The 13,568-nt window shown below is 38.7% G+C and overlaps 1 protein-coding gene across 1 annotated transcript in view; it reads left to right on the forward strand.

Annotated features, from left to right (window-relative positions):
• Positions 1–13,568, forward strand: part of WDR7 (WD repeat domain 7) — a 437,463-nt gene that overhangs the window by 11,461 nt on the left and 412,434 nt on the right. Inside the window, exons 2-3 of the mRNA XM_029910906.1 lie at positions 10,498–10,669; positions 12,608–12,714. Of these exons, the coding sequence (XP_029766766.1) occupies positions 10,511–10,669; positions 12,608–12,714 (266 nt within the window). The 5' untranslated portion in view covers positions 10,498–10,510. The remainder of the gene's footprint in view (positions 1–10,497; positions 10,670–12,607; positions 12,715–13,568) is intronic.

Below are 13,568 nucleotides of genomic sequence, written 5' to 3' on the forward strand. Positions count from 1 at the left end.
GGCATTTCCTGAAAATGAAGTTTTTAATGAAGGCATTGAGAAACCATAATAAAAAACTAGAAGAAAACAGGTAGTTATGGAGAATAATCTGTTTCTTTTTTTAAAGGACTTCATCTTAAACAGTCTTAGGGTTTGCAGTGTTGTGTTTAGGTACAAAGTTCTGAAATTTAAATACTTTTTCCAGTAAAAGTATAAAAATAGACAAATTTTATTTTGCTGTTTATGCCTATATTTTTCAAGAAATTTCCTACATTTTGCAGGATATTTCCTTTGTTTGTTTGTTTTTGACTAGTTGGGGAGTTTGGATGTGAAAATGTTCTAAGACTTTTGTATGTGTTTGTAAATATTTTTCTGAAACCTTGAGACTTGTGAAAATCATAGTTAATATGTAATGTAGGTCAGTTAAAAGTTTTATAAATTAGTTGATTAAAACACTTAACTTTGACTTATGTGGAAAAATTGCAGAGGAGAAGAAATGAAGCTTGTGCTTTAATAGAGAAACATCTGCATTAAGTTTGAAAATATTGGCATTTGCATCTGGAAGGTGATGTAAAATTGAGTTATTACAAATTAAGAATGTGCTACTGTTAGTTTCCTGGAATATAAGCAGTAGGAAATAAAAAGGCATGTGTACAAAGTATTTTCCATAGTGCTTATTAAGATTTGTACTAGTTTCTTAGATTGTCACTATTCTATGTATTTATTTAGTGATGGATTGCCATTTTGTTCTTTTTCTTCAAAACTATGAACTGTTAGATTACATTCCCAGTGAGGCATCACTTATTGTCATTAACAAATACGGATGCTGGGTTATTGTAGTGAAATAAATAGTTTTAGTATTTGTTATTGAGACCATATTTTTCCTAATCATAGAGGTGAAAGGAATGGTACATATGTTTGTATATATGAGAGTGCAAGGGTAATACCTTGCTTTCAGGATTAACTCTAGCTCATCTTTCCAGACCCTTTATACAAGTGCTATGGCTGGAGGACTGAATTTTTGGGAGGCAGATAAGGAAGAGCGCTTCGGGAAATTGAGGCTCTAGTCCAGATATTGTAGGACTGGAGTAAGTCCCACGCTAACTTTTTCTCTTCTGTTGCTGATAAACTCTTTACTTTTTCTTCTTATAAACACTAAGGCTTGAAAAGACCTTGCTGTCTGCAATTTTTTTTAAACCATTCCACTAATTTACAAAGCGTTCTTGTATGGTCAGGATTATGATTTATTGAGTATTGTAGCCATGTTGGTCCCAGGATATCAGCGAGACAGGGTGGGTGAGGTAATATCTTTTATTGGACTACGATATGCTATTTTTATTACCTTGGCATAGGTGCACAAATGCACCACTTTTGCTTTAGTTTAGATACAGTTATGGTTGAAATTTTTTTGTATGTTGCTTTGAAAATCTACGTTATTAACAAAAAAGTTTTGCTAATATGTTTTAGCTAAACTACTTATGAAATATCACAACTCCTTTTTAACAATGTACTGCTCTGATTAGAAGGTAACCGTAGATGGGTTTTTAAATTATTTTTTCTTGCCTCTGTTACAATTCAGTTATTGGGAGCAGTCAGGAAGGGAACAATTGATTTGGCATTGCATAACAATCAACAATAAATTTTCTGGCATGTTGCTACAGAAACTCATTCTGATGTAATTTGACCAGTATTGTAGTTACCACTATCTACCTTGGTTCTGCACTATTCTTGTTTGTTAAATCATAGTTCTTTATAAATGTAGTCTAATCAAACAGAAGACACAGCCCGCCACAAATTGATCTTGCAACGTAAGTGACAGCTCATGTTACTCACTTGGCTTGGGCTTTGTGGAAAAAAATTAGTATCTCTGCTGCTTTACGGACGTTTGCCACTTGGTAGCTATGATGTATTCTTCAGTAATTTTTCAGAGCCATGCTATTCTCACAGTTTTCTGTGTTTCTGTATATTCAAAATTCTACCCATAGCACATTATCCACTAAAAATATGCTACATTATAGTGTTGGGCCTCGCTGGCTGCATGCATTGTTATTTATGGTGTTAAATAACAGTAGACAACACTTTGGAAAACACACTCCCTGAAGCATTTGAATGGTAACTTCAGTTTATATGGGATAGCACTGTTAAGCCAAGAGATGTTGAAGGCCAAGATGAGCTTAATGTAATATAGGAAAGCTGAAAGAAACAAATGTTTTGAAGAGGGAAGGTTTCTTGGCATACAAAAGGTGATTCCAAACACAGGGATGGTATAAAAGCCAGGATTTTGGGGGACGAGACAAAAGGCCAAATTCGAACATAAGAACGGCCATACTGGGTCAGACCAAAGGTCCTTCTAGCCCAGTATCCTGTCTTCTGACACTGTCCAATGCCAGGTTCTTCAGAGGGAATGAACAGAACAGGTAATCATCAAGTGATCCATCACCTGCCGCCCATTCCCGGCTTCTGGCAAACAGAGGCTAGGGACATCATCCCTGTCCATCCTGGCTAATAGCCATTGATGGAGCTATCCTCCATGCATTTATCTAGTTCTTTTTTGAACTCTGTTATAGTCTTGGCCTTCACATCATCCTCTGGCAAGGAGTTCCACAGGTTGACTGTCCATTGTGTGAAAAAATACTTCCTTTTGTTTGTTTTAAAACTGCTGTCTATTAATTTCATATGGTGGTCCCTAGTTCTTGTGTTCTGAGAAGGAGTAAATAACACTTCCTTATTTACTTTGGCCACACCAGTCATGATTTTATAGACCACCATCATGTCCCCCCTTAGTCACTCTTTTCCAAGCTGAAAAGTCCCACTCTTATTAATCTTTCCTCATACGTATTAATCTCCCCTCATAAGATCCTCACAGGAGTTTTGACTTGCTCTGTTTCTGACCTGGGTGGGTTCACACCTCCTTAGGCAACCTGGTGACCCCAACCTTCCCAAATAACTGGGATTACAGACACAAGCCACGGTGCCCAGCTTGTGTAAGCAAGATGTATGAAGTTGTATTTGCATACGCCAGTTCTGAATTTGGTTCAGTGGGAATAATTAAGAGGAGAGAGACAATAAACTTCAAGTAATATGCTTGCAGATGGGATTGAGGATAAATTTCTCTATGGGCTAACTTCTCTATTTGAGCAATTTTTTTTTAATTTTGTCATTTTAGAAGCAAAGTGGGAGGTATGTGGTTTTTTGTTTTTTCACCTTAATTTGCAGAATGCCTTTTTAGTTCCATTTTACAGTACTTAGTGTTGGAGTTGTTGGGTACAAACAGACTTTGTCACATGTGTTCACAAAGCTCTTTTCTGTAGTGCACAAGTAGAAATAGTGCAAGATTTCCTTACTTAGGTTCTGTCTGAATTTGACTATGCATCAGCTTTACTCCGACTGCTTTTCTGGCTTGGTCTACACTAGCAACTTATGATGATATAACTACGTTGCTCGGGGTTTTGGAAGATCCACACCCCTGAGTGACGCAGTAATATCATCTTAATTCCCAGTGTATACTGCACTGTGTAGATGGGAGGGCTTCTCCTGTCAATATAGCTACTGCCTCTCGGGGATTATAGACGCTGATGGGAGAATCTCTCCTATAGGTGTAGGTGATGTATTCACTGAACTACTACAGTGGCGCTGCTTCAGCATTTTAAGCGTAGACAAGACCTAAGTCAGTTACTTTGTAGTTTAGTTGGAGTCTGAGCTCTGGTAACATGCTAAAAGATACTTGTAGTGGACGAAGCTGAAGGAATAGTTAGGGTACGTCTACACTTCGCAAGTTACATCGTGGCCGTGGCAGCGCTGTGACATGGGCAGTGGAGTCACGCTTTATCGCCGGGGAGAGCTCTCCCGGTGATTAAAAAATAACCACCCTGAACGAGGGACGATAAAGCACTGTCTGTACTGGCGCTTTTCAGTGCTAAAACTTTTTTCACACCCCTGAACGACTAAAGTTTTAGCGCTGAAAGTGGTAGTGTAGACACAACCTTAGAATTAAGTCATTAGCTAGTGAGCTCTTTGTGGCTGGGACTGTATTTGTACAGTGCCCAGTACAATGGAACCTTGATTACTGTATGTGGTTCTTAGATACTACTTCAATAAAAATTGATGATGATACAGAAGGTTGTCAATACAGTTACTACTGTAAGTGTCCCAGCTTCTTTAGAACTGGCCATGGGATTTCAAAAATATTTTGATTCCTGGTATGGCTTGGATCTCTCTTTAAACATATCCAGTGTAGTGTCTTCCAGGAGATGCAGATGTAGCAGTCTATCTCATCCCAATCCCTGCAGTAGATAATTTAGTTTTTAAATATTTCTGTTTAGGGGGTTATTTGTTGCATTTAGCAGGTTTCCTTTCTAGCAGTTTTAAGTTACTTATCTTATATGAGCGAGAAATTCGGGAAGGTAAGATCTGACTTGAAACTCCAAACAAATGTTGCACAGGATAAAATACCAAGCCTGTGTCAGTCACTAATTTACTGCTTACTACAGATATGGAGCTAGAGAGCATCAGGTTTAAGGGCTGTTGATTGCTGTAAAAAAGTACAGCATGTCTTCTATCGCTTGCTTCTGTGCTGGTCTCAACTCTGGCCACTGATTCAAAATTTTAATGTTAAATGTATTTTTGTTTTTAACAAGGAACTCAAGACACAGATCTTTCACCTTTTCCTTTCATATCACCATGGTTGGTTGTCATCCCTTGCTGTGTGTATGCATATGTGTGTGTGTGTGTATATATCTAATTTTTAAGGTCCTAGGAAATATGGTGTTTTTAATTATCCATAAAGTGTCATGCACATCTACAGAACAGTATGCAGGAGGAATGGCATTTCCACCTTTTAGCACAGCCCTTTTCTCCACCCAATTCTCAGATATTTAGCCGTTTCAGTTTTGAATTGTGACATAGTGTTGAAACTTAGGACATGGCTACACTTGCAAATGTAGAGTGCTTTGAGTTAAACGAGCCTTCGTAGAGCGCAGTAGAGAAAGCACTGCAGTCTGTCCACACTGACAGCTGCAAGCGCACTGGCGTGGCCACATTTACGGCACTTGCAGTGGCCACAGAGAGCAGTGCATTGTGGTAGCTATCCCAGCATGCAAGTGGCTGCAACGTGCTTTTCAAATGGGGATGGGGTGGAGTGTGACAGGGAGTGTGTTGTGTGTATGTGCGGGGAGAGAGAGTGGGTTTTTGGGGGGCTGAGAGCATGTCGGCATACTGTCTTGTAAGTTCAGACAGCAGCAGATCCCCCCCCCCCCCCCCCCCCCCCCCCCCCCACTGCATTCTGCAGCGATTCCAAAAAAATGACAAGACTGACCACTTTACTTAAGGGGATTACGGGACGTTTCCGGAGGCCGATCAGAGCACAGTAATGCAACACCTCATTCACACTGACGCCCGGGCGTTTCACCCAAGGCGCACCAAGCGTTATGCTTCTCGCCAAGGTGGATTACCAGGAGCACTCTAGCCACGGAGTCAGTACCTTGTGGACGGGTAGGGAGTTAGGGCGCGTGGGGCTGCTTTAATGCGCTCTAACTCGCAAGTGTAGCCAAGCCCCCACACAAGTACATTTGATTCCAAAATGAGAGATATATGTGAGACTGTGCCCTGTTTGTTACACTTTTATGAATTGTTAGTAAATAAAAGGAGATGAAATGGATCTTTCTGTGGATGCTTTTATAAACTGGACTGGCACCTTATAAAATGATGCAGGTGTAATTTAAGTTTCAACATTTTTATTTATTAAATGCAAAATACATCATAAAAGTCATTACTAAGGTAATTTAAGCTAAGCAAGTTAGTTGGAAAGTGATGGAAAATCTTGTGTATATAGTTTACTTTTACTCTCTACAGATTTCCTCATGCTTGATTGGCGTAAACATGTTCCATGCCAAAGGGGAGATATGTAGTTTAGATAGCAGAGGATTGATGTAAACAGAAGTTATTGGAATCAAATTGACAAGCTCTGCATAAGCAGACTTTCACTATGTCTGATTCATATATTATAAACACAGTCAAAGTAGATATAAAAACATCACATAAATGATGGATAAACTTTTTAGAGTGCTAAGGAAAAAATATATTTGTAAGAACAAAGGTAATCTTCTGTCATTCATTCTAGTTATGTTTTTAATGGTTAGAATTCGAATATCAGAGCATTTTCTACCCTCTAAAACTATGGCGGGGATGGGGAGAAGAGGGGAGATGTGAAGGGGCAGCAGCAACAACAGTATCAGGAAATCAATTTTTTTGTCCTGATGAGGTGTGTCAGCATGTATTCAGCACATTAATAAGATATTAAACTTTGGACACACTATAATAAATTGGCATTAGGTAATAATTCCAATTGGTCAGCAGCCATGAGGCTGTCATAGGAAATCACCATGGACCAGAACTACTCTAATTTACTGAACTATGTCACAAATAGTACCAGCGTACCTCAAATGATAGTTTTTATAAAGTGCAGTACTTCTCTGAAAAATGACTTTGGAAACCCATAATGCAGTTTTACATATAACATTTATTTGGTTACAAAGTTTAAAAAAAAAAGAGATTTTTTTTTTTAAACTGCCAATTTTGCAAATTAAATCAGAGATCTTAGTCTAGACCCTCTTGTAATACTGCTAATAAATAATTGTCATGCTTTTTTCTTTCTGGCTTATGCTTCAGTACCATTAATAAAGATTCTGTTGATAAAATTCTGCTCTCAGTTGCATCTGTGCAACATGTCTCTCTTCACTGGGAGCAGAATTTGGGCCTGGAATTATAACTTGGTTAGCAATTATGTTAAAAATGTGCTTGCCAGAATTCACCTTAATCTCCATTAGTATTGTTGTATCTGCATGGATTACTGGAATAAAAAGCGGTAAAAAAAATTGATGGAAAAAAAGGTCTACAATTCTGGCTCTGAATACACACAGTTCAGCAATTCTGTTGAGTAAGAAAGTACTGGGTTTTTACTTAACTGTTTTTCAGAATTGAGCCACATTTTATAATAGCTGCTACATATTTGCTGCCTTTTTATAAGAACATTTTTCTGTAACAGTGTTCTAAGCTAGTATTAAAAATTGCTTTGTTTCCTTTGAAAATGCCATCCTCTTAGAGGAGAGGTCATTTAGCTATACAGTATGTGTTATGGCAACATGGGTAGAAAATTTAGAAAGGCACTGATTACGTAACAAGTTAGCTGTTAACTATCAACTTGAGTTTGTGCTTGGATGGGCAGCATCATATGCTGCTGTTGGTGGTTCTGAGACCCAGGTTGCATTTGTGTTACCAAAATTCTCCAGAAATGGTGGAAGTTATAGTGTAGACAGGCACAAGTCTTTTGGGTGAGATAACCCAGGGCTGGTCTACACTACACAGTTAGGTCAACACAAGGCAGCTTACATTGACCTAATTATGACAGTGTCTACACTACAGCCTTATCCCACTGACGTAACTGCCCTACTATACTGACATAATAACTCCACCTCTACGAGAGGCGTAGGGCTAGGGTGACCAGATGTCCTGATTTTATAGGGACAGTCCCGATTTTTGGGTCTTTTTCTTATATAGGCTCCTATTACCTCCACCCCCGTCCCGATTTTTCATATTTGCTGTCTGGTCACCCTACATAGGGCTTATGTTGGTGTAGGTGGGGTGTCGCAGTGTCTGTGTAGACCAGGGGTAGGCAACCTATGGCACGCGTGCCAAAGGCGGCACACGAGCTGATTTTCAGTGGCACTCACACTGCCCGGGTCCTGGCCACTGGTCCAGGGGGCTCTGCATTTTAATTTATTTTAAATGAAGCTTCTTAAACATTTTAAAAACCTTATTTACTTTACATACAACAATAGTTTAGTTATATATTATAGACTTATAGAAAGAGACCTCTAAAAACATTAAAATGTATTACTGGCAAGTGAAACCTTAAATTAGAGTGAATAAATGAAGACTCGGCACACCACTTCTGAAAGATTGCCGACCCCTGGTGTAGACACTGCCTTACTTAGGTCCCCTATTGGCTGTCTTGTCAATTTCATGGCAGAAGCAGTGAAATTGCCAAGAAAGCTGGGCAGCTAGAGCACCACTGCCCTCTGGAGAGCTGGGTGGCTGGACCTGCTCCCGGCTGGGAGGTGGGGGGGAGAATGAACCCTGCTCCTGGCTGGGATCTGGGGCAAGAAACCTGGACAGCTGGACCCCACTCCCAGCTGGGAGTTGAGGTGAGAGGCGAGGAGGCTCACTCCTCCCCTGCTACTGATGGGGAAGGGAGAGGTGAGACGCCCCCAGTGGCTTTCCCGCTCCCCACCGGGAGCCAGGCTATCTCTTCAATTTCATGGCTCCCAGCCGCAAAATTGACAAGGCTGCCTGGCTCCTGGTGGGGAGTGGGGTGCAGACTGCCAGGAGCCTGGGGCACAGCCGGGCTCCTGACAGGGAGCTGCCAACAGAGCTGAGGAATCAGGCTCTCTTCTGCAGTTTCAGTCTGCTAGGCCACCTTTGAGTGTGTGGCTAACCAGTTACAAAATATACCTAATCTGTTTGGGGCTAAATTTGAAACAGTATTTTGGCTTTGAAAAGAAACTTTAAAGCGCTTGAAAGGTTAGCTGTGTGGTAGAGGGAACCATCTGGCATGTGCTAGAAGGACGGAAACCTCCGTAGGCTTTGTGTTCAAACCAGAAATGAACTTCTCTTAATGTTAAATCCCATTGTATTCCAAGTTTAAATACAAGAACTGGTAAAAAAAAAGGTAGATAAAGACACTTTATTAATCTTGTTTTTGCAGTCTGCTGACTCTCCCCACTCCACCCCTTCCAAACTGGATAATACACCCATTGGTCCAAGTGAAATAGCTACTTTTAGACCTATTCAAACATCTGAGTTTTGGCTGGAGGCTCTCTTTCCCCCTCTGCTTTCCAGACCCTGTTGAATCTGGCTTTCTGGTTGTCTGATAATTTTTTTTTTTTTTTTTTTTAAATCTCTTTCCCCTTCTTTTCTCTTATCCCCATTGTCCCAGTTGCTGCAAGGCAGCCATGTTGCCAACTTTGTTGAGGTTTTTTTTTTTATTGTGAATCTTGAGATATTTGGGGGTGGGGGTGGGGGGAAGGTCTCAGATCTTAACTGATTTGAGAATCTTAGCTTCCATTTAGCCCTCCCCCGCAAAAAAACCTTCTAGCCCTCATAGTTGCAGAGAAAAGCTTGAAAACATGAACTCTAGAGACTCAAAAAGCAAATAGAAACAAAATTGTTTTAAAAATCTCACGATTTCTAAGTGAAATTCATGGCTTTTTGGGATGTGACTCATGTCTCTTGGATGGTTGGAGTTGGCAATACTGAGACAGGGAGGAAGCAGAAAAAGTCAGTGTTGCCAACTCTTGTGATTTTTATCAAAGTCTCTCAGTAGTTGGTGTTCTTCTTAAAGCACCAGCTCTTGGAGTCTTCTGTTGACATGAAAATCTGGCTTTCATTAGGGGAAAAGATGTCCTCGTGGTTGCAGAGACAAACTTAAAAATGTGCCATGAGTGCACCGTAAAGGCTCAAAATACAGAAGGCAAATAAAAAGAACCTAAAATATATTATTTTCAAAAATCTGCTGATGTCGTCGTAGCCATCATCTTTTGTTTTAGCGAATCTCATGATGTTTTGGGGTCTGACTTTTTTTTTTTTTTTTTTTTTTTTGGTCACAATGATTCAGCGTAACATACTGTAGACTAGTCTGAATATGACCGAGGAGATTGTAATAACCTTTGACTGTTCTCTGAATCGTAACTCTGGCTAGTACAGCACACTTTATGCATTTCAATATGATAAATGTAATTTAGAAAAAAAACTCCCACAATATCAGCTCAGAATAATTCAATTCAAATAAAAATACTTTTAGGATTTATGCAGTTAATCTACAGAATATTACAGTGTCTACTTTCAGTTGACGTTTTTAAAATATCAAAGTATTTTTCAAGTCAGTATTTTTTAAATGTCAGATGAATGGGGAGGAATACAGACCATGTCAGGTCTCTGTTGACTGGGCATCTAGCAAATACATACGGGTATACACCACTTCAGACATTTACTTCTTAAACACTTTGGGTAAGAGAAGAATGACACTTGGGGAAAAATGACTGAGTTCAGAGTTGAAAAGCCACCTGTTAAAAAAGTGTAAGCAACAATATATTGTAATACAAACTCTTGCATGCATCTTGAGGTTCTAATAATATCACAAACCACTGAGTTTTACAGATGATTTCTTAAAGTATCTATTATTCTGTCCCTGGTTAGTATTTGAAGACACATTTTAAAATGTTCAATGACTAGGAAAAAAAATCTTGAGCACATTTTGTATTTTACAGTAGGTATAATTGATGATGATGTTGTTGTTAAGTTTGTCGGGGGATGAGGATGTGGTAAGTGAATCAGCTCTGACCAACACCGTAATCTTTTTGCACAGTTTATAGAGTTTTGGTTTTGGGTTTTTAAATCCTTAAGGCTGCAAAAATGACAAAAGTCCTGAAACTCTGATATTTATGATCTTGATAAAATTTACAGGAGTGAAAGCAAAATGGCAGGAAACAGCCTTGTTCTACCAATCGTGCTTTGGGGTCGCAAAGCTCCCACACACTGCATATCAGCCATACTGTTAATGGATGATGTTTCAATGATTGTCACAGGATGTCATGATGGACAGATATCTCTCTGGGACCTTTCATTAAATCTAGAAGTAAGTCTAAATCTTGAATTTAATATTTCTGTATTTAAAGGTGCGTATCATTGTCCTGAAAGCGTATTTTATTCTTTGGTGTAATTATGTCTGTTCCAGAAAATATGCAATTGTTTTCACACTGCTCCTTTATCCCTCCCCTCTTTCTCACAACTAATCCCTGATTTTGCACCATGAACAACTCAGTGTTATGTTAAGAGCTTGGTCTACAATAGATAATTTAGCCAGTACAGCTAATTTAATATACACTGCAGTTCTTATAGTAAAGATGACTTAACTGTTAAGTCTTTTTTTTTAAATTCTCCTCAAAAAGAGTATTTGTACTGGGTAAACAAGTTGAATGATACCTCAGTTATGCAGTTGTAGTTTGCATCTGCAAATCAGATTAGCTATCCATGCAGGATTTCTGTTGGCCAAAAACTCTAAACCCTAGAGCCTATTCATAGGCTTAGTGCTTTTTTTTGTTTTTTTTTTTTTTTTAGAAAAAGATTTGATTTTTTTTTTAAACAAAAAAATCATTGCAACATGGAAAATCAATAAATCCAGCTGAAGATTGGTATCTCGTGTCACTTGTTTCTGGGCCTTTTAGTTTTGTGGGACAAACTGCTAGATCAATTTGACATGAATGACGAATGTAGGTAAACTTTTAGTTGGGGTTTGAAGCCAGTAATTGCTCATCTCAGCCGACAGCCAGTAGCTGAAATGAGAGTTCTCACACATGCCTTTCCAATCCCTTGTTCCGTGGAAGCTAATGTTGACTAGGGTAATTAATTTTTTAAAGCCAATATTTCCCTTCCCATGTCTGACCTTTCTTGACCCAGAAGCTGCAAAAGCTGCTGCATTTCTTTCAGCTTCAGCTGATTGGTTTATGAAAACAGACATCAAATCTTGGAAATTTACATTTAATGTTTTTTAAATACTAACTTTTCAAAAAGCACATCTGTATTCTTTAACCTTTATTTCTGTAGAAACAGGATCAGAAGGGGGATTAGTAGTTGAGATTGAGACTGCTTACTTACAGGTTTCAGCTGCTGACACTCTCAGCTGCAAGTGCCCATCTCAAATGGCCTATAGTGATTTGTTGGAAACAAATACACCGCTACCTCGATATAACGTGACCCGATATAACAAGAATTCGGATATAATGCGGTAAAGCAGTGCTCCGGGGGGAGCGGGGCTGCGCATTCCGGTGGATCAAAGCAAGTTCAATATAATGCGGTTTCACCTATAACGCGGTAAGATTTTTTTGGCTCCCGAGGACAGCGTTATATCGAGGTAGAGGTGTAGTTTTCAGTTAAAAAGTAATCCTCTTATAAAAGCAATAACACAAATCAGGCAGTGGCGTTATATTGGATAACTGCGGTTCTCAAGCAGTTAAAGGCACTTGTTTTTTGAACCCATGCAAAACATGCAAGTATTTAATACAACCACAAATCTTTGGGGGGAGTGTATATTTTTAACAGAGGAAATACTATCTATAGGACATGAAGTAGATATGGTCTTTCATAAATTTGAATAATTTTTTGTTTTATTTTAAACTTTAAATTTAAAACCTTTAATTTTGGGGAAGGACATGGCTTAATGAAAACTATGAATTAATTATTTTTGTAGCAATACAGCATGATTTATCCAAATTTAGCATCCAATTTAAAAACCCTTGGTAGAGCCACCTTGAATAAAGTTATGGGACTTTCAAATACTTTCATTCCAGCACCTGTTGGCAGTTGGTTCTCTTGCACAGCAGACCAGCTTGTCATAGATCTAACTCGTCATAAAATACTCTTAAAATATTATATTACCACAGCTGCACTAATAATGCATCTATATAGATAAAAACCTCTGGCAAACTTTTTTTTGTCTTTCTGGTTATGTGATTTAACTGCTCTGCTAATAGTAGGTACAGTGAGTTTACTGTATACTTTACTTCTGTAATTCTAGATTAATCCCAGAGCGCTGCTGTTTGGTCACACAGCTTCAATTACATGTTTGTCCAAAGCCTCTGCTTCCAGTGAAAAACAGTATATAGTGAGTGCATCTGAAAGTGGGTGAGTTTTTCTATAGATTAAGTAATATGTAGATTTGTTGATTTAAAATAAAGGAAATTAGAGATGGAAGAGAGAGATCAGGTCACTCACAATAGAGTACCCCTTTCCAGTGTAGGTTTCCTAAAGTATTTTTATCTAGTCCTTTAAACACCCTATTTCCAAATAGTCTATGTGATGGGACTTTTCTAACCTAAGAGCCCGATTCTTTTTGACATTGCCGTTAGATCTAGAAGTAAGTCTAAACCTTGTATTTAATCTTTCTATATTTAAGGTGCGTATCATTGTCCTGAAAGCAGTTTTTATTCTTTGGTGTAAATATGTCTGTTCCAGGAAGCATCTGATTGTTTTCACACTGCTCCTTCATCCCTCCCCTCTTTCTCTTTCTCACAACCAATCCCTGATTTTCACCATGAACAGCTCATTGTTATACAAAGAGATTGGTTTACAGCAGATACTATAGCCAGTAAAGCTTACTTAATTTACACTGGAGTTCTTATAGTAAAGATGCCTTAAATTTTAAGTCTTTTTTTTTTTTTTTTTTAATTCTCCTCAAAAAGAGTGGTTTTTACTAGCTGAACAATTTGAATAACACCTCCTTATGCTGTTGTAGTTTGCATCTGCAAATCAGATTAGCTATCCATGCAGGATTTCTGTTGGCCAAAAACTGATTGTCTTGAAATTGTGGCAAATCCAGATACCCACATTGTGATGGAGAGGAAACAGCTGCCTATGTAGGTGGACTCAATCTTAGTTCTCATTTAACAACCAAATGCCCATTGCTTCTGAGAGAGACAGTTTTAAATTGGGACAAGGAGCAGGCATGTGTTTTTACTCCTCATGCCTTTTCCTGTCTG

The sequence above is a fragment of the Terrapene carolina genome, unplaced genomic scaffold (genome assembly GCF_002925995.2).
Source record: "Terrapene carolina triunguis isolate 2854851 unplaced genomic scaffold, T_m_triunguis-2.0 Scaffold69, whole genome shotgun sequence".
Classification (NCBI taxonomy): domain Eukaryota; kingdom Metazoa; phylum Chordata; order Testudines; family Emydidae; genus Terrapene; species Terrapene triunguis.